General features: G+C 45.8%; 1 protein-coding gene across 1 annotated transcript in view; it reads right to left on the reverse strand.

Moving 5' to 3' along the window:
- The window catches only part of F8 (coagulation factor VIII), a 463,887-nt gene that overhangs the window by 273,738 nt on the left and 169,180 nt on the right, over positions 1-20,969 (reverse strand). The window contains exon 8 of the mRNA XM_069212149.1: positions 16,207-16,489. Coding sequence (XP_069068250.1) covers positions 16,207-16,489 — 283 coding nt within the window. The remainder of the gene's footprint in view (positions 1-16,206; positions 16,490-20,969) is intronic.

Raw genomic sequence — 20,969 nt, forward strand, 5'->3', positions numbered from 1 at the left:
TGTAGTGCCTGTTTCTGGCACTTCTCTGGGAGCTATCTGCTTCAGTGAGGGCTCTTTGTCTTGCTCGACGTCTCCTCTCTCTTCAGGTCCAATTTGCGACCTCCTGGTCCCTCCTGGGCCCCAGCAGCGTCCAAAAACGCCAAACGCACGATTTGCGACTAGCAAGGCTTGTTGGCGTTCTTCCGGCGGGAAAACACTTCTGCACGACTCTCTAAGGCGAGAGGAGTCCGTCCACCAAAGGGGAAGTCTCTAGCCCTTTTCGTTCCTGCAGAAACCTCAGCTTCTTCTGTCCAGTAGAAGCTTCTTTGCACCCGCAGCTGGCATTTCCTGGGCATCTGCCCATCTCCGACTTGCTTGTGACTTTTGGACTTGGTCCCCTTGTTCCACAGGTACCCTAGATTGGAAATCCACAGTTGTTGCATTGCTGGTTTGTGTCTTTCCTGCATTATTCCTCTAACACGACTTCTTTGTCCTTGGGGGAACTTTAGTGCACTTTGCACTCACTTTTCAGGGTCTTGGGGAGGGTTATTTTTCTAACTCTCACTATTTTCTAATAGTCCCAGCGACCCTCTACAAGGTCACATAGGTTTGGGGTCCATTCGTGGTTCGCATTCCACTTTTGGAGTATATGGTTTGTGTTGCCCCTATCCCTATGTTTCCCCATTGCATCCTATTGTAACTATACATTGTTTGCACTGTTTTCTAAGACTATACTGCATATTTTTGCTATTGTATATATATATCTTGTGTATATTTCCTATCATCTCACTGAGGGTACACTCTAAGATACTTTGGCATATTGTCATAAAAATAAAGTACCTTTATTTTTAGTATAACTGTGTATTGTGTTTTCTTATGATATTGTACATATGACACTAAGTGGTACTGTAGTAGCTTCACACGTCTCCTAGTTCAGCCTAAGCTGCTCTGCTAAGCTACCATTATCTATCAGCCTAAGCTGCTAGACACCCTATACACTAATAAGGGATAACTGGGCCTGGTGCAAGGTGCAAGTACCCCTTGGTACTCACTACAAGCCAGTCCAGCCTCCTACATTGGTTGTGCAGTGGTGGGATAAGTGCTTGAGACTACATACCACTCTTGTCATTGTACTTTTCATAAGAGAAAAATATACAAAACAAGGTCAGTGTATATACACATAGCCAAAAAGTTTTGCATTTCCTCTTTTCACTCTTTTCTAAGTGCTGAAAAGTACTTCTAACTTTCTAAAAAGTTGTAAAAAGTTTAAAAAGTTTTTTTTCTCTGTCTTTCTAAAAGCTCTGACAAACTTTTTATCTTTTACTATCACTTTAACTCTCTCTAAAAATGTCTGGCACAGGCCAAAATGTTGATCTGTCCAAACTTGCATATGACAACCTTAGCTGGAAAAGAGCAAGGGTCTCTGTATAGAGAGAGGTTTGAGTGTAGGGAAGAATCCTTCCTTGGAACTGTTACTTAACATGCTTAGAGAACAGGATAAGGCCATAGGTGCCTCATCTGTTGAAAAAGTACCTAATAGTTCTCAATCTGATTCAGGGACTCCCCCAGGAAAAGATTCAGGAAAGAAACTTCCTAGCCTGCCCATTACTAGACAATCTAGCATAGATGGTAATGATGATGAGCCACACCATATAAATAGTGTTGTCTCACATTATAGCAAAAGCATTTATTCTCACCATACTGGTAGTAATGTTTCTGTTAACCAAGCTGTTAGGGTGGCTTCTGTAAGGGACAGGTCTCCTTCTGTTCATTCCCATCATAGCTCTGTTTCTAGGAATGTCCCTCCCACCAACCCTGATGACAGAATGTTAGAGAGGGAACTCAATAAGTTGAGGGTGGAACAAACCAGACTGAAGCTTAAAAAGCAACAGCTGGATTTGGATAGACAGTCTTTTGAATTAGAGAAGGAAAGACAGAAGTTGGGTTTAGATACCCATGGTGGCAGCAGCAGTATTCCCCATAGTCATCCTGCAAAAGAGCATGATTCCAGGAATCTGCACAAGATAGTTCCCCCTTGTAAGGAGGGGGATGACATTAACAAGTGGTTTGCTGCACTTGAGAGGGCCTGTGTTGTACAGGATGTCCCTCAAAGGCAGTGGGCTGCTATCCTATGGCTATCATTTAGTGGAAAAGGTAGGGATAGGCTCCTTACTGTGAAAGAAAATGATGCTAATAATTTCCAAGTTCTTAAGAATGCACTCCTGGATGGTTATGGCTTAACCACTGAACAGTACAGGATAAAGTTCAGAGAGACCAAAAAGGAGTCTTCACAAGACTGGGTTGATTTCATTGACCATTCAGTGAAGGCCTTGGAGGGGTGGTTACATGGCAGTAAAGTTACTGATTATGAAAGCCTGTATAACTTAATCCTGAGAGAGCATATTCTTAATAATTGTGTGTCTGATTTGTTGCACCAGTACTTGGTGGACTCTGATCTGACCTCTCCCCAAGAATTGGGAAAGAAGGCAGACAAATGGGTCAGAACAAGAGTGAACAGAAAAGTTCATACAGGGGGTGACAAAGATGGCAACAAAAAGAAGGATGGTAAGTCTTCAGACAAGGGTGGGGACAAATCTAAAAATGAGTCTTCATCAGGCCCACAAAAACACTCTGGTGGGGGTGGTGGGTCCAAATCCTCCTTTAATCAGAACAAGGAAAATAAACCATGGTGCTATTTATGTAAAATAAAAGGCCATTGGACAACAGATCCCAGTTGTCCAAAGAAAGGCACCACTGCTCCTACCACTACAACCCCTACTGCTACACCTAGTGTCCCTACTAATAGCAGTGGTGGTGGGAGCAAACCTACTAATAGCCAATCCAAGGGAGTAGCTGGGCTCACTTTTGGTAACTTAGTTGGGGTTGGTCTGATTAGGGAGACCACAGAGGCTACTTTAGTCTCTGAAGGGGCTATTGATTTAGCCACTTTGGTTGCTTGCCCCCATAACTTGGAGAAGTACAAGCAACTAACCCTAATAAATGGTGTTGAGGTCCAGGCCTACAGGGACACAGGTGCCAGTGTCACAATGGTGATTGAGAAACTGGTGCACCCTGAACAACACATACTTGGACACCAGTACCAAGTAACCGATGCTCACAACATAACACAAAGCCACCCCATGGCTGTTGTAAATCTCAACTGGGGGGGGGGTAACTGGTCCAAAGAAAGTTGTGGTAGCTTCAGATTTACCTGTAGACTGTCTATTAGGGAATGATTTGGAGACATCAGCTTGGTCAGATGTGGAGTTGGAGGCACATGCAGCAATGCTGGGCATCCCAGGGCATATTTTTGCTTTGACAAGGGCTCAGGCCAAAAAGCAAAAAGGACAGGGAAGCTTGGATCCTGGAACAATGGACCAAGTGCTCCCTAAAGCTAGGGCTAGTAGAAGCAAACCACTTCCTACTATCCCTCCCTCTACAGTGGATTCAACTTCTGAGGAAGAAGAATTCCCTCCCTGTGCAGAACCTACACCAGAGGAGCTGGAAGCAGACACTGCTGAGCTTTTGGGTGAAGGGGGGCCTGCCAGAGAGGAGCTGAGTGTGGCACAGCAAACCTGTCCCACATTAGAGGGTCTCAGACAGCAAGCTGTCAAACAGGCTAATGGGGATGTCAGTGACTCTCACAGAGTTTACTGGGAGGACAACCTCTTGTACACTGAGCATAGGGATCCTAAACCTGGAGCTGCCAGGAGATTAGTGATTCCTCAGGAGTACAGAAAGTTCCTCCTAACACTGGCACATGACATTCCCTTAGCTGGGCATCTAGGACAAATGAAAACTTGGGACAGGCTTGTTCCCCTGTTTCATTGGCCTAGGATGTCTGAGGACACAAAGGAATTTTGTAAGTCCTGCGAAACCTGTCAAGCCAGTGGCAAGACAGGTGGCACTCCAAAGGCACCCCTTATCCCACTGCCTGTGGTTCCCTTTGAAAGGGTAGGGGTTGACATAGTTGGCCCCCTTGACCCTCCTACTCCTTCAGGCAATAGGTTTATCTTAGTGGTAGTGGACCATGCCACAAGATATCCTGAAGCTATTCCTTTAAGGACCACTACAGCTCCTGCAGTGGCAAAGGCCCTCCTGGGAATATTTTCCAGGGTGGGCTTCCCAAAGGAAGTAGTATCAGACAGAGGAAGCAATTTCATGTCTGCATACTTAAAGGCCATGTGGAAGGAGTGTGGTGTAACGTACAAGTTCACAACACCCTATCATCCACAAACAAATGGACTGGTGGAGAGATTTAATAAAACTCTCAAAGGCATGATTATGGGTCTCCCTGAAAAACTCCGCAGGAGATGGGATATCCTTCCACCATGCCTCCTTTTTGCCTACAGGGAGGTACCCCAGAAAGGAGTGGGCTTCAGCCCCTTTGAACTTCTTTTTGGACACCCTGTTAGGGGTCCACTCACACTTGTAAAGGAGGGTTGGGAACAACCTTTAAAAGCTCCTAAGCAGGATATTGTGGACTATGTACTTGGCCTCAGATCAAGGATGGCTGAGTACATGAAAAAGGCCAGTAAAAACCTTCAGGCCAGCCAAGAGCTCCAGAAGCAATGGCATGATCAGAAGGCTGTTTTGGTTCAGTACCAACCAGGGCAGAAAGTGTGGGTCTTGGAGCCTGTGGCCCCAAGAGCACTCCAAGATAAATGGAGTGGTCCCCACACAATTGTTGAAAAGAAGGGAGAAGTCACCTATTTAGTTGACTTAGGCACTGCCAGGAGTCCCCTTAGGGTGCTCCATGTCAACCGCCTGAAACCCTACTATGACAGGGCTGATCTCACCCTGCTCATGGCAACTGATGAGGGACAGGAAGAAGACAGTGATCCTCTACCTGATCTCTTCTCTTCCACAGATCAAGATGCTCTTGTGGAAGGTGTAGTTTTGGCTGATTGTCTTACTGCTGAGCAGAAAGACAATTGCATAAATCTCCTAGATCAATTCTCTGAACTCTTCTCTACTGTGCCAGGTACCACTTCTTGGTGTGAGCACACTATAGATACTGGAGACAGTTTACCTGTCAAAAGTAAGATCTATAGGCAGCCTGACCATGTCAGGGACTGCATAAAGCAAGAAGTTCAGAAAATGTTGGAACTAGGAGTGGTTGAGCACTCTGACAGTCCATGGGCTTCTCCTGTGGTACTGGTACCAAAACCCAATTCTAAAGATGGAAAGAAGGAAATGCGGTTTTGTGTAGACTATAGAGGTCTCAACTTGGTAACCAAAACTGATGCTCACCCTATACCCAGGGCAGATGAGCTTATAGATACACTGGCATCTGCCAAGTATCTAAGCACTTTTGATTTGACTGCAGGGTATTGGCAGATCAAATTATCAGAAGATGCTAAACCTAAGACTGCATTTTCTACCATTGGAGGACATTACCAGTTTACTGTAATGCCTTTTGGTTTGAAAAATGCACCTGCCACTTTTCAGAGGTTGGTGAACACAGTCCTGCAAGGGCTGGAAGCTTTCAGTGCAGCATATTTGGACGATATAGCTGTCTTTAGCTCCAGCTGGGATGATCACCTGGTCCACCTATGGAAAGTTTTGGAGGCCCTGCAAAAGGCAGGCCTCACTATCAAGGCTTCAAAGTGCCAGATAGGGCAGGGTAAGGTGGTTTATCTGGGACACCTTGTTGGTGGGGAACAGATTGCACCACTTCAGGGGAAAATCCAAAGTATTATTGATTGGGTTCCCCCTACCACTCAGACTCAGGTGAGAGCCTTCCTAGGCCTCACTGGGTATTACAGGAGGTTCATTAAGAACTATGGCTCCATTGCAGCCCCTCTTAATGACCTCACATCCAAGAAAATGCCTAAAAAGGTATTATGGACAGCAAGCTGTCAGAAAGCTTTTGAGGAGCTGAAGCAGGCCATGTGCTCTGCACCTGTCCTGAAAAGCCCTTGTTACTCTAAAAAATTCTATGTCCAAACTGATGCATCTGAATTAGGAGTAGGGGCAGTCCTATCACAACTTAATTCTGAGGGCCAGGATCAACCTGTTGCTTTTATTAGTAGGAGGTTGACCCCTAGAGAAAAGCGTTGGTCTGCCATTGAGAGGGAGGCCTTTGCTGTGGTCTGGGCTCTGAAGAAGTTGAGGCCATACCTTTTTGGCACTCACTTCATTGTTCAGACAGACCACAAACCTCTACTTTGGCTAAAACAAATGAAAGGTGAAAATCCTAAATTGTTGAGGTGGTCCATATCCCTACAGGGAATGGACTATACAGTGGAACATAGACCTGGGAGTAGCCACTCCAATGCAGATGGACTCTCCAGATATTTCCACTTAGACAATGAAGACTCATCAGGTCATGGCTAGTCTTATTGTCCTTCGTTTGGGGGGGGGTTGTGTAGGAAAGTACCATCTTGCCTGGCATGTTACCCCCATTTTTCACTGTATATATGTTGTTTTAGTTGTATGTGTCACTGGGACCCTGGTAACCCAGGGCCCCAGTGCTCCTAAGTGTGCCTGAATGTGTTACCTGTGTAGTGACTAACTGTCTCACTGATGCTCTGCTAATCAGAACCTCAGTGGTTATGCTCTCTCATTTCTTTCCAAATTGTCACTAACAGGCTAGTGACCATTTTTACCAATTTACATTGGCTTACTGGAACACCCTTATAATTCCCTAGTATATGGTACTGAGGTACCCAGGGTATTGGGGTTCCAGGAGATCCCTATGGGCTGCAGCATTTCTTTTGCCACCCATAGGGAGCTCTGACAATTCTTACACAGGCCTGCCACTGCAGCCTGAGTGAAATAACGTCCACGTTATTTCACAGCCATTTTACACTGCACTTAAGTAACTTATAAGTCACCTATATGTCTAACCTTTACCTGGTAAAGGTTAGGTGCAAAGTTACTTAGTGTGAGGGCACCCTGGCACTAGCCAAGGTGCCCCCACATTGTTCAGAGCCAATTCCCTGAACTTTGTGAGTGCGGGGACACCATTACACGCGTGCACTACATATAGGTCACTACCTATATGTAGCTTCACAATGGTAACTCCGAATATGGCCATGTAACATGTCTATGATCATGGAATTGCCCCCATTATGCCATCCTGGCATAGTTGGCACAATCCCATGATCCCAGTGGTCTGTAGCACAGACCCTGGTACTGCCAAACTGCCTTTCACTGCAGCTGCTGCTGCTGCCAACCCCTCAGACAGGCATCTGCCCTCCTGGGGTCCAGCCAGGCCTGGCCCAGGATGGCAGAACAAAGAACTTCCTCTGAGAGAGGGTGTGACACCCTCTCCCTTTGGAAAATGGTGTGAAGGCAGGGGAGGAGTAGCCTCCCCCAGCCTCTGGAAATGCTTTCTTGGGCACAGATGTGCCCAATTCTGCATAAGCCAGTCTACACCGGTTCAGGGACCCCTTAGCCCCTGCTCTGGCGCGAAACTGGACAAAGGAAAGGGGAGTGACCACTCCCTTGACCTGCACCTCCCCTGGGAGGTGTCCAGAGCTCCTCCAGTGTGCTCCAGACCTCTGCCATCTTGGAAACAGAGGTGCTGCTGGCACACTGGACTGCTCTGAGTGGCCAGTGCCACCAGGTGACGTCAGAGACTCCTGCTGATAGGCTCCTTCAGGTGTTAGTAGCCTATCCTCTCTCCTAGGTAGCCAAACCCTCTTTTCTGGCTATTTAGGGTCTCTGTCTCTGGGGAAACTTTAGATAACGAATGCAAGAGCTCATCCGAGTTCCTCTGCATCTCTCTCTTCACCTTCTGATAAGGAATCGACTGCTGACCGCGCTGGAAGCCTGCAAACCTGCAACATAGTAGCAAAGACGACTACTGCAACTCTGTAACTCTGATCCTGCCGCCTTCTCGACTGTTTTCCTGCTTGTGCATGCTGTGGGGGTAGCCTGCCTCCTCTCTGCACCAGAAGCTCCGAAGAAATCTCCCGTGGGTCGACGGAATCTTCCCCCTGCAACCGCAGGCACCAAAAAGCTGCATTACCGGTCCCTTGGGTCTCCTCTCAGCACGACGAGCGAGGTCCCTCGAATCCAGCGACTCTGTCCAAGTGACCCCCACAGTCCAGTGGCTCTTCAGCCCAAGTTTGGTGGAGGTAAGTCCTTGCCTCACCTCGCTGGGCTGCATTGCTGGGAACTGCGACTTTGCAGCTACTCCGGCCCCTGTGCACTTCCGGCGGAAATCCTTTGTGCACAGCCAAGCCTGGGTCCACGGCACTCTAACCTGCATTGCACGACTTTCTAAGTTGGTCTCCGGCGACGTGGGACTCCTTTGTGCAACTTCGGCGAGCACCGTTTCACGCATCTTGTAGTGCCGGTTTCTGGCACTTCTCCGGGTGCTACCTGCTTCAGTTAGGGCTCTTTGTCTTGCTCGACGTCCCCTCTCTCTTCAGGTCCAATTTGCGACCTTCTGGTCTCTCCTGGGCTCCAGCAGCGTCCAAAAACGCCAAACGCACGATTTGCAACTAGCAAGGCTTGTTGGCGTCCTTCCGGCGGGAAAACACTTCTGCACGACTCTCCAAGGCGAGAGGGATCCGTCCACCAAAGGGGAAGTCTCTAGTCCTTTTTGTTCCTGCAGAAACCTCAGCTTCTTCTGTCCAGTAGAAGCTTCTTTGCACCCGCAGCTGGCATTTCCTGGGCATCTGCCCATCTCCGACTTGCTTGTGACTTTTGGACTTGGTCCCCTTGTTCCACAGGTACCCTAGATTGGAAATCCACAGTTGTTGCATTGCTGGTTTGTGTCTTTCCTGCATTATTCCTCTAACACGACTTCTTTGTCCTTAGGGGAACTTTAGTGCACTTTGCACTCACTTTTCAGGGTCTTGGGGAGGGTTATTTTTCTAACTCTCACTATTTTCTAATAGTCCCAGCGACCCTCTACAAGGTCACATAGGTTTGGGGTCCATTCGTGGTTCGCATTCCACTTTTGGAGTATATGGTTTGTGTTGCCCCTATCCCTATGTTTCCCCATTGCATCCTATTGTAACTATACATTGTTTGCACTGTTTTCTAAGACTATACTGCATATTTTTGCTATTGTGTATATATATCTTGTGTATATTTCCTATCCTCTCACTGAGGGTACACTCTAAGATACTTTGGCATATTGTCATAAAAATAAAGTACCTTTACAGGGAGTGCAGAATTATTAGGCAAGTTGTATTTTTGAGGATTAATTTTATTATTGAACAACAACCATGTTCTCAATGAACCCAAAAAACTCATTAATATCAAAGCTGAATATTTTTGGAAGTAGTTTTTAGTTTGTTTTTAGTTTTAGCTATGTTAGGGGGATATCTGTGTGTGCAGGTGACTATTACTGTGCATAATTATTAGGCAACTTAACAAAAAAAAATATATACCCATTTCAATTAATTATTATTACCAGTGAAACCAATATAACATCTCAACATTCACAAATATACATTTCTGACATTCAAAAACAAAACAAAAACAAATCAGTGACCAATATAGCCACCTTTCTTTGCAAGGACACTCAAAAGCCTGCCATCCATGGATTCTGTCAGTGTTTTGATCTGTTCACCATCAACATTGCGTGCAGCAGCAACCACAGCCTCCCAGACACTGTTCAGAAAGGTGTACTGTTTTCCCTCCTTGTAAATCTCACATTTGATGATGGACCACAGGTTCTCAATGGGGTTCAGATCAGGTGAAAAAGGAGGCCATGTCATTAGATTTCCTTCTTTTATACCCTTTCTTGCCAGCCACGCTGTGGAGTACTTGGACGCGTGTGATGGAGCATTGTCCTGCATGAAAATCATGTTTTTCTTGAAGGATGCAGACTTCTTCCTGTACCACTGCTTGAAGAAGGTGTCTTCCAGGAACTGGCAGTAGGACTGGGAGTTGAGCTTGACTCCATCCTCAACCCGAAAAGGCCCCACAAGCTCATCTTTGATGATACCAGCCTAAACCAGTACTCCACCTCCACCTTGCTGGCGTCTGAGTCGGACTGGAGCTCTCTGCCCTTTACCAATCCAGCCACGGGCCCATCCATCTGGCCCATCAAGACTCACTCTCATTTCATCAGTCCATAAAACCTTAGAAAAATCAGTCTTGAGATATTTCTTGGCCCAGTCTTGACGTTTCAGCTTGTGTGTCTTGTTCAGTGGTGGTCGTCTTTCAGCCTTTCTTACCTTGGCCATGTCTCTGAGTATTGCACACCTTGTGCTTTTGGGCACTCCAGTGATGTTGCAGCTCTGAAATATGGCCAAACTGGTGGCAAGTGGCATCGTGGCAGCTGCACGCTTGACTTTTCTCAGTTCATGGGCAGTTATTTTGCGCCTTGGTTTTTCCACACACTTCTTGCGACCCTGTTGACTATTTTGAATGAAACGCTTGATTGTTCGATGATCACGCTTCAGAAGCTTTGCAATTTTAAGAGTGCTGCATCCCTCTGCAAGATATCTCACTATTTTTGACTTTTCTGAGCCTGTCAAGTCCTTCTTTTGACCCATTTTGCCAAAGGAAAGGAAGTTGCCTAATAATTATGCACACCTGATATAGGGTGTTGATGTCATTAGACCACACCCCTTCTCATTACAGAGATGCACATCACCTAATAGGCTTAATTGGTAGTAGGCTTTCGAGCCTATACAGCTTGGAGTAAGACAACATGCATAAAGAGGATGATGTGGTCAAAATACTCATTTGCCTAATAATTCTGCACTCCCTGTATTTTTAGTATAACTGTGTATTGTGTTTTCTTATGATATTGTACATATGACACTAAGTGGTACTGTAGTAGCTTCACACGTCTCCTAGTTCAGCCTAAGCTGCTCTGCTAAGCTACCATTATCTATCAGCCTAAGCTGCTAGACACCCTATACACTAATAAGGGATAACTGGGCCTGGTGCAAGGTGCAAGTACCCCTTGGTACTCACTACAAGCCAGTCCAGCCTCCTACACACAGGCTGGTAATAGGCTTTGTGAGGGTATAAAGCACAAGCCTGCACTACCATAGGCTGGAACTAGCATTTGTAAGAGTGTAAGGCACAATCCTGCAGTACCACAGGCTGGTACTAGGCTTCATGAGAGTGTAAAGCACAGGTCTGCAGTACCACAGGCTGGTAATAGGCTTTGTGATGGTATAAAGCACAGGCCTGCACTACCACAGGCTGGTACTAGGGTTTGTGAGAGTGTAAAGCACAAGCCTGAATTACCACAGGCTGGTACCAGACGTCGACAGAGTGTAAACAGAAGCCTGCAGTACCATAGGCTGGTACTAGGCTTCGTGAGAGTGTATAGCACAAGCCTGCAGTACCACGGGCTGGTTCTAGGCTTCATGAGAGTGTAAAGCACAAGCCTGAAGTACCACAGGCTGGTATCAGACGTCGACAGAGTGTAAAGCACAATTCTGCAGTACCACAAGCTGGTACTAGGCTTCGTGAGAGTATAAAGCACAAGCCTGAAGTACCACAGGCTGGTACCAGACGTCGACAGAGTGTAAAGCACAATTCTGCAGTACCACAAGCTGGTACTAGGCTTCGTGAGAGTATAAAGCACAAGCCTGCAGTACCACAGGTTGGTACTAGGCTTCGTGAGAGTATAAAGCGCAAGAATGCAGTACCACAGGCTGGTACTAGGCTTCGTGAGAGTGTAAAGCGCAAGACTGCAGTAGTGGCTAGTACTAGGCTTCATGAGAGTGTAAAGCACTAGCCTACAGCACTGCAGGCTCGTACTAGGCTTCGTGAGAGTGTAAAGCACAGTCCTGCAGTACCACAGGCTGGTACTAGGGTTTGTGAGAGTGTAAAGCACAAAAATGCAGTACCAATAGCTGGTACTAGGCTTCACCAGAGAGTAAAGCTCAAGACTGCAGTACTGGCCAGTACTAGGCTTCGTGAGGGTATAAAGCACAAGCCTGCAGTACCACAGGCTGGCACTAGGGTTTGTGAGAGTTAAAAGCACAAAAATGCAGTACCACAAGCTGGTACTAGGCTTCACCAGAGAGTAAAGCTCAAGACTGCAGTACTGGCTAGTACTAGGCTTCGTGAGGGTGTAAAGCACATGTCTGCAGTACCACAGGCTGGTTCTAGGCTTCATGAGAGTGTAAAGCACAGGTCTGCAGTACCACTATCTGGTACTAGCCTTCGTCAGACTGTTACGCGCAGCCCTGAGATACCACAGGCTGGCATTAGACTTCATGAGAGTGTAAAGCACAAGCCTGAAGTACCACAGGCTGGTACCAGACATCGACAGAGTGTAAAGCACAAGGCTGCAGTACCACAGACTTCTACTAGGCTTCATGAGAGTGTGAAGCACAAGCCTGAAGTACCACAGGCTGGTACCAGACGTTGACAGAGTGTAAAGTACAAGGCTGCAGTACCACAGGCGGGTACTAGGCTTCGTGAGGGTGTAAAGCACAAGCCTGAAGTACCACAGGCTGGTACTAGGCTTTGTGAGGGTGTAAAGCACAAGACTGCAGTACCACAGGCTGGTACTAGGCTTTGTGAGGGTGTAAAGCACAAGACTGCAGTACCACAGGCTGGTACTATGTGTCCTAAGATTAAAACACTACTTACATTGGCCACACTGGGATACTTTGTTTCCGTAAAGGTACTACATATTGAAGGCAATAAATCTCTTGGCACTGGGATCCTCTGGCCCTCTGTAGGAGTAATTTAGTTGCACCATGTGTGTATTTCTCCTTCTCTGACACTATTCATTCCTTGTTTTGCACCTCTTCTTCCTGTGTGGTACCCACCTTTGCTTACTGATGGGTGACAGGGACCCTTTAAGGAGACTGTAGTAGAACTGGTGGCTAATGGTGTTGGTAGTGGTGCTGGAAATATGAGAGACATTACAAGTGTGCGTGTGCCACCTGTGCCCCAGGTTGGTGTAATTACGCAAACCTAGACTAGAAATGGCTAATCATGCTATGGGGTGAAGGTAAACAATCGACAGACCCTTGTACCAGATGGTCCCTTGAAGTGAGGCCTTCTGTCAGCGTAATGGTTTTCATCATCTTGGCACTTCAGTGTCATCCTCTGTGGTTATTTAGGAGGACATTTGGAGTGGAAATATTGGTGATAAGAAAGTAAGGCTTCTTTTCCATTCCTATCCTTTCTGGCTCTTGTTCAATCTCCATTTCAAGCTTGTTTCCTGTTCTTTTCCTTCCTCTCCTGGCAGTGAGGAGTGTACAGTTGCCGTCGACTCTAGGTACCAATGGACGTTTCATCGACATTGATCTCCCCTTTGTCTTGTGTTTCTAGTCGTAGAACTGGGATTTCCAATGACGCCTTGTGTTTCTAAGAAGAATTGACCTTGGGTAGCCTGTAGAAGTTGTTAGGGTTGCTTTGTGCTATCTGTGGCATTTTATGTCACACTGATGATGAGGTTTCTGCTATTGAGGAAAGTGGTGAAGAGCCTTCATGGTCAGGTCATGGTCCGGTGGTTGACTATATTGTATTATGCAGATTTGTATAGCGTACTAAGACCCAACAGGGTATCCTGACGCTGACTACTCCATCATACACAAGGTGGTTATCAACGTTGCCCTAGTGAGGGGTGAAACCTTCGATGACAGGTGGTCTGAATATATTGAAATAGTCGAGAACCACGCATGGGACTGCCTTCGACAAGGTTCTTGCTATCTTAGGATTGCCATTCTAAAATGGTGTGACAGTTGTTCAGTCACAAGCATCACACGCTACATGTATGGAGGTGAAAACTTCTGCGGGTGCTTGGAGCCCTCTGAAGAGTGACCCTTTGAGAGAGAAGCCACTTTGTCAATGAGATATAATTGAAGGCATCCTCCGCTTTGAAGGAACTTCCTTTGTATCCCATTGAGTGTGTTTTCTATTAGTAGCCTTCTTAGAGGGTGCTGTTGAAGGGACAATCCTCACAAGCACTTATTGCTTTCTGTAAGTGTCCTGCTGAACGGGATCTGCAGGTTGTACCGTCTTTGGGGTGACGTGCAGGTGCAAGAGATACAAACACTCCTCATGAGGACTGTCACTTTACTCTTTCTCAGATGGCACAAGGCCTGAAGGGAGAGGTTTTCTCTTTGACTGTTTCAGCCATTTTGTCAAAGATTTAATATTCTCTGATCCGTAAGCTCCCGAAACACCCCTCCTTTGGTGATGATCCAGAGAGTTTAAGAGGTCCATGGTTCTCAAAAATAAACTTATCTGAAGATGAAGAGGAGAGATCTATGAAAGGGATGCGTACGCACATGACGCACTCTAGAAATCTCCACCGTGGTGGCCTCTGTGGGGAATGTGGAGCAGACAGGTAGAAGGTTGGGACTTTACAATGAGGTGAATTTGCTACTAAATAAACACTACTGAATCTCCTAAATGCATGCAAATACTGTTTGCTACTGTTTAAGAACAATGGATGCTTTCAACCTGAGGAAAGGGAATGATTCAAATGTGTCAACCTAAGAAAGGAGTATTGCTGCAGAAAAGCTTTTTAGTGCGTTCTTTAGATCGATATCATCATAAAAGGTACATGCCTAAGGTGACTTATAAAGACATTTAGATTAATTGATAAGGGTCTTCTTCAGCCAAGGAACGATTTCTTTTTTACTCTATTAATCACAATACAAGAACATTTCACCAACAGTGACATCCCCTGACAATGTTCAACAATATATGTTTGCTTATACATATAATTAGCTCGTGTCTTTTCAAAGCTAGCCTACTCCACTCATGTCTTCCCTTCACTGCTAGCTCATTGTGACCAGTTTGCACCCAACCAACATCCATCTTCCAAATGTCTGCCATGCCCTTTCAAATCTTTGACCATTTCAGGAGGCAGCCCCTACCTTCATGAACTGGACACTCAGACAACATTCACCAGTCCACATCTCCTTTCCATGCACTTAGGGCCGGAAGTTCTCCTACTCTCCCCAGACCTTTTCAGTGTTCCACTTTGTCTCCCCGCCCCCAGCCCCAGAGACGGCTATATTTTGTTTGGTATATTTTGTACCAGCCAAATAACTATTTACGACTTTTTGATGATGGCCAATATGTTTCTTTGTTAGTAAAGGTAACTGGTCCTCAAACTGTCACTGGAGCACCAAAGTTAAAAGTTTCACTGCCATCCACAAGCGACAGAGCCCTAGCCACAGAAACAGAGTCTTCCTGTGTGTAGACCCAGATGGAGTTGACCTCTCAAAGTATCTATAACCTCCAGGAGGAACTAGAAGAGAGTTGACGTTCACCAGTACATCCTTCCAATCATAGACATACATAAGACAAAAGGCACATAGAACCAAAAAAGTGCTTGTGTGTGCCGCATGACCCTGCAACACCCTCGTGATGGACATGGTCCATCATCCGTTAGCGGCACGCTTCATCGAAGGACACCGTCCACATTTGAGGTACTTAGTTGCCCGAATGGGCTTGATCAGTATCGCAGAGAACCTCCAAAGTGTTTGACTTTTTTAAAGTCATACGCTTAGTAAGGATGTAAAATAGGTGGTGTTATGGGAGGTTCCTCGAAGGAGTTAGTAAGAATGTGAGAAACACCATAAATAAATGTGTGTGTGTCCATAAACCCTCTCAATCGATTGTCATATCTGCGCTGCACACCTATCTTTAGTCACAAAAACATTTGAGAAAGCATAATTTAGTTAAGAAGGAAAATTATTTTGGGGGTGGGACTGAGAAAGAGTGCAAGGGATTTTACTATATGGAACAAATGTTTTAAGATCAAAAAAACAAAAGATGTCTAATTCATGCAAAATTCAATTTTCGCAAGTACCTGTCGGCAAACAACACCTACAAAAACACTTGGAGTAGATAAAGGACAACAAGATTCATCTAGAAATTTTATCTAAACCTGAGAGTTGTCTAGCAACTGTCATAGGCAAGGAGTGAGGGGAAACACGCGTTCATCCAGAAATCTGACATTTTTGTAGATTTCTGTATCTGCTCCTGTATTCTCAAACAAATAGCACATTTACAAACCCCCTCCTTCCATGCTACTTGTGTAACAGTCATAGAGTTGCTGCTCTGCTACTGCTCCAGCCTCTTCTGCCGGAAGGTTGCATCTCGCCTCGTCGCGCACCTCCATCGCTTCTACCTCTCACCTGCCCTCATCCTTTTCTACCTCATCTGTTGCCATCCCCTATTCTACCACCTAAACCTCCTTTCTATCCACCACCCCTTCTCCACGTCTCCACTCCCCAGCAAATATGGATAGTCCTATGCCCACCACAATCTCTAGAGCACCACCTGTATTGCCCACACAGAATGCTCTCTTGCTGTCACCTGTCCATGCCGGCGGGGGTTGTCGGCGAGTATTCCCAGTCCACCTCCACCACCGCGATGAACCGGGTCCAGGTCACTGGCCTCAGTTTGGCGTGAGAGCGAATCTGCAAGTCTAGGCCAGGAGCTTCATCCAACTGAAAAGTATTGAAGTAATCATCAAAATTGTAATCCTCCTCTTCATCATCCAAATCTATTTCCTCCTCTTCGTCACCGGTGGACATCTTCATCTGCTTGTCAGGCTCTTTGGGGCAGTCGAACACTTGGACATTTGCGACCATTCCATCTGGGTACAGAGAGAAGGGATTGGAAGGGGGTCAGAAGATCAGGGCTGGGGTGACTGGGAGGACATTAGTAAAACAAGTACTTTACAAGCCCCCCTACATCTTTCAGTCAATTAAATTATTCAAATGTTGCAAATCTATGATAAAAATAACAAGAAATCAGGTCTGATCTATTCTGGTTACTTTTTCAAATTTCCTCTCTTTACACTCAGCTTCTAATATTTCTACATCTTTCCCTTCATTTGTATTTCTTCTCTCTGTTTCTTCTGCTCTTTCTTCTAATTTCATGTTTTCTTACTCTGTTCTTGATCTTTTTTCTTTTTTCCTTTATTTTTTATTACAAAATATACTGTTATCTCAATGAATATACAAGTGCTCTATGTATACTTACATGTACTTGTAACTCTGTTCCACTTGCTGCCATATTGTTTCTTTACTTCAATAATAAGTGAATGAAATAAAAAAAGATGTTTCTGTTACAGACTTTTCCGTCCCTTCTTATTCTCACTTCTGTGTCTTCTTCTGGCTTTCTCCCTGTTCTCTTTACTGGAATTTCCCCACCTTTTCCATCATAGACAGACTTGTGTTGCTTTCCCTCTGTCCCTCTGCACACTGTGAAAGAGTTGGGTGAGTTTGTAAACTTTTGCCTCAGTATAACTCTAACTGCTGCTGCCACCTTCCTGCTCACGCCTCGCCCAGGCTTCACGAGGCCTGTCGAGGACAGGGAAAGCCTCCCTCCTTGCTTAGCATGTCTGACTCTAGCTCAGAGGCCAGAGCTTACACTTCTGAGTCTGTTTGGAAGTTGTGTACACACTTTCTGATTACTTCATTTGGGGTGCTGGGGGATCCCTTTATCACCCATTGCTGTGACTCACAGTTAGACCTCTCTTTTGTTAATAAACATTTTCAGACTTGGGATTGGTGAGTGGGCAGAGAGGTCATTTATAATATGGCTGGTGGCCCACCTCCGGGTACCCACCATACACACAGGTCTCTGCCAGGTCAGCAGGGATTGCTTTGCAGAAAGTGCTTCCACTGGTGTGGACGAAAAAACTCTCAATAAAACTGTGATGCCAGCAGGCAGCTATACTGTTGAGGTCCACTTGGGATTCGTCTTTGTTCTGCAGAATTAAATCCTCTCAAAGGTGGTTTGTTTCTGCAGAACAAATAGAGCTCTAAGAAGGCTACAAAGAGAAAAACACTGAATCCAATACAAAGGACATTCCTTTGAAAGAGGAAGATGCCTTCAACTAGAAAGTTTTCACCTCCTTACATCTAGCGTGTGATGCTTGTGACTGAACCTTCCCTAAAAGTATGATCGACTTGTCACAAACTTCTCAACCTACAATCCTAAGGTATAAGAGTCTTGTCCAAGCACCAGAGGTTTGATCTTTATGTGTAGGGTGCAATGAGGACCTTACCTGCCTGGGGCACTGTGGTGGGGAATTCTGTACCAGGAGTTTATTTTATCTTTAACCTGGCAAGAATTTCATCAGGGTCACCACTGAGTATGTTCTGTGTTTGGCTTTGTGTTGGAACTCAGTCCAGCAGTTGCTGTCAGCTGCTTGGCCAGAGTGTTGGACAATAAAGCTTCTCCTACAAGTCTCTTTCTGAGAAGATTTACCACAGTTTTAGCAATGAGGTCACCAGCTGGAAGAGGCAGCCCTGATGGTGTGGACAGGAACCCATGTTTAAACCAGGCAAGGACTGACTCCAACCATCACACCGCTAACAGTAAGAGACGGTTGTATGTCTGCATGATCTTTTCAATGAGACCCTAACACTTGGGCATCACCTAAGAGAGGGATTGAGGCTATGGCATGCCACCGCACATCTGTAGCCACCTCCACATTAAGGGGCCTAGTAACCGGATGAGATACATTCAGTGCTCGAAGGCGCTCACATGGTAAATACATCCTGCCAAACATGGGTGCATTGACAGTCCCAGAAACAAAATCCTAGGGCTCTACATTTTGCAATAATTTTACCGAAGCACTCAATATAATGAGGTCCGAACAGTAGAGATAAAGTCCAAGAATGCACAGTCTGGACAAAGCAATCAGAAGTCGCTTTAAAAGTGAAGTCTTCCCAACATCCATCCAATGCTTGCAATGCAGGAGGACTGGAACATACACAAGATAAGAGGCAGCTGACACATGTTTAGTCTACTTTATTTTTTCAAGGCTGATCTACTGATGTACATAAAAAACAAAGTAATGTAAAAAAAACTGCTTTTCTCCATTATGTAGCAATCCTGTTAATACAGTGTACACTGTGCTGCAAAGGTCTGTGGTGCACTTGTATTAGAGGTAGCCTCAAATACATCCGTCAGGCAGGGCCGCGATAAGCCTGCCAGTGCGGTGTACATTATGCTGCAAAGGTCTACGGCATGCTAAAGCCAAGCGTGGCCCAGAATGTGTCCATCAAAGAGCCATGATAAGCACAATGTCAAGAGTCCCCCATTTAGGAAACAGTAGGAGTACTGAGGCCCATTTCTGTCAACAGCTGGCAACCACGGCTTCCCTCGCCATGTACTGGGCTCCAGCAGCGCACCCTACTACGTCTTGTGCGACTGTTAGGTACCATCTCATGAAGATGTTATCCTTGGGTTTGGCAAGTCACCTGAAGAGAATAATGTATTCCTTGTGCAAGTATCAGACACAATGGTTGCTATGGTTTTACCTCTATACCAAGGAAAATGCTCATTGGTGCAATAAGAAGTAAAGTATTTGGATTACCTCATTTCAGAGATGGCATGGAGCCACAAACCGACCTGGTGAGTGCCATAGTCAATGCTGTGAGTCCAATGACTGCCATAGTCAATGCTGTGAGTCCAATGAGTGCCATAGTTAATGCTGTGATTCTGATGAGTTAATGCTGTGATTCTAGTGAGTTCCGTAGTCAATGCTGTGATTCTGGTGAATGCCATAGTCAATGCTGTGATTCTGGTGAGTGCCATAATCAGTGCTGTGATTCTGGTGAGTGCCATAGCCGATGCTGTGATTCTGGTGAGTGCCCTAGTCAATGCTGTGATTCTGGTGAGTTCCATAGTCAATGCTGTGATTCTGGTGAGTGCCATAGATAATGCAGTGATTCTGGTGAGTGCCATAGTCAATGCTGTGATTCCGGTGGGTGCCATAGTCAATGCTGCGATTCTGGTGAGTGCCATAATCAGTGCTCTGATTCTGGTGAGTGCCATAGCCAATGCTGTGATTCTGGTGAGTGCCATAGTCAATGCTGTGAGTCTGGTGAGTACCATAGTCAATACTGTGATTCCGGTGAGTGCCATAGTTAATGCTGTGATTCCAGTGAGTGCCCTAGTCAATGCTGTGATTCTGGTGAGTTCCATAGTCAATGCTGTGGTTCTGGTGAGTGCCATAGCTAATGCTGTGATTCTGGTGAGTGCCATAGTCAATGCTGTGATTCCGGTGGGTGCCAAAGCCAATGCTGTGATTCTGGTGAGTGCCACAGTCAATGCTGTGATTGTGGTGAGTGCCATAGTCAATGCTGTGATTCTGGTAAGTGCCAAAGCCAATGCTGTGATTATGGTGAGTGCCGCAGTCAAACATGTGATCCTGGTGAGTGCCGTAGTTAATGCTGTGATTCTGGTGAGTTCCATAGTCAATGCTGTGATTCTGGTGAGTGCCATAGCTAATTCTGTGATTCTGGTGAGTGCCATAGTCAATGCTGTGATTCCGGTGGGTGCCAAAGCCAATGCTGTGATTCTGGGGAGTACCATAGTCAATGCTGTGATTCTGGGGAGTGCCACAGCACTGCTGCTCTGCTTCTGTCTGACGAGGATCAGCTCGGTCCTTCATGGGCCCTATTGAGTATTATGCAAAATTCTTTCTTGATTTTGTTGACAAGACAGAAAATGTGTACATTTTCCTAAAGATAGGGAAAACCTTTTTATGGGATAGGACCAAAAAATTGGTATTTGAGGACGTCAAGATGGCATCCTCCTGATGTGAGCTACAGACCACAGTCACAGTCAATGCCAGTGCAATGGGAGTGTGTGCCATTCTCTCCCACATTCTGCATGGACGGCAGAAAATAGGTGCTCATGCCTCCCTCTCATTGTTGAGTACAGAAACAAATTGCTCAGTAATCGAGCAGGAAACATTAGCTACTGCGTGGGGCACACACATATGGCTAAACCAGGTAGGGGTGAGCACCTATTCAGCTAGACTTGCAAAACTGACAGATAAGCCGCAGGGTAACTATGAGCTGGAATAGGTATGTGGATGGAAAAATCAGATGCTGATTGTCCCATTTGCAAGATTTGAGGAGAATTGTGAGTTTGAAATAGAGGATGGGGTAGCAAGTGTGAGTGATGCCATGAAGTGCTTGAGAATAGCTGTCTTGATAGAAGATGTCAATTGAAGACTGGGTGTTGGGCACGTTGAATCACAACCCTTTAAATGGCGTCTCTACATTGATAAAGAAAGGGTGCACAAATGATAGCTGTGTCCCAAAGTGTGA

Source organism: Pleurodeles waltl, chromosome 10 (genome assembly GCF_031143425.1).
Source record: "Pleurodeles waltl isolate 20211129_DDA chromosome 10, aPleWal1.hap1.20221129, whole genome shotgun sequence".
Taxonomy (NCBI): Eukaryota; Metazoa; Chordata; class Amphibia; order Caudata; family Salamandridae; genus Pleurodeles; species Pleurodeles waltl.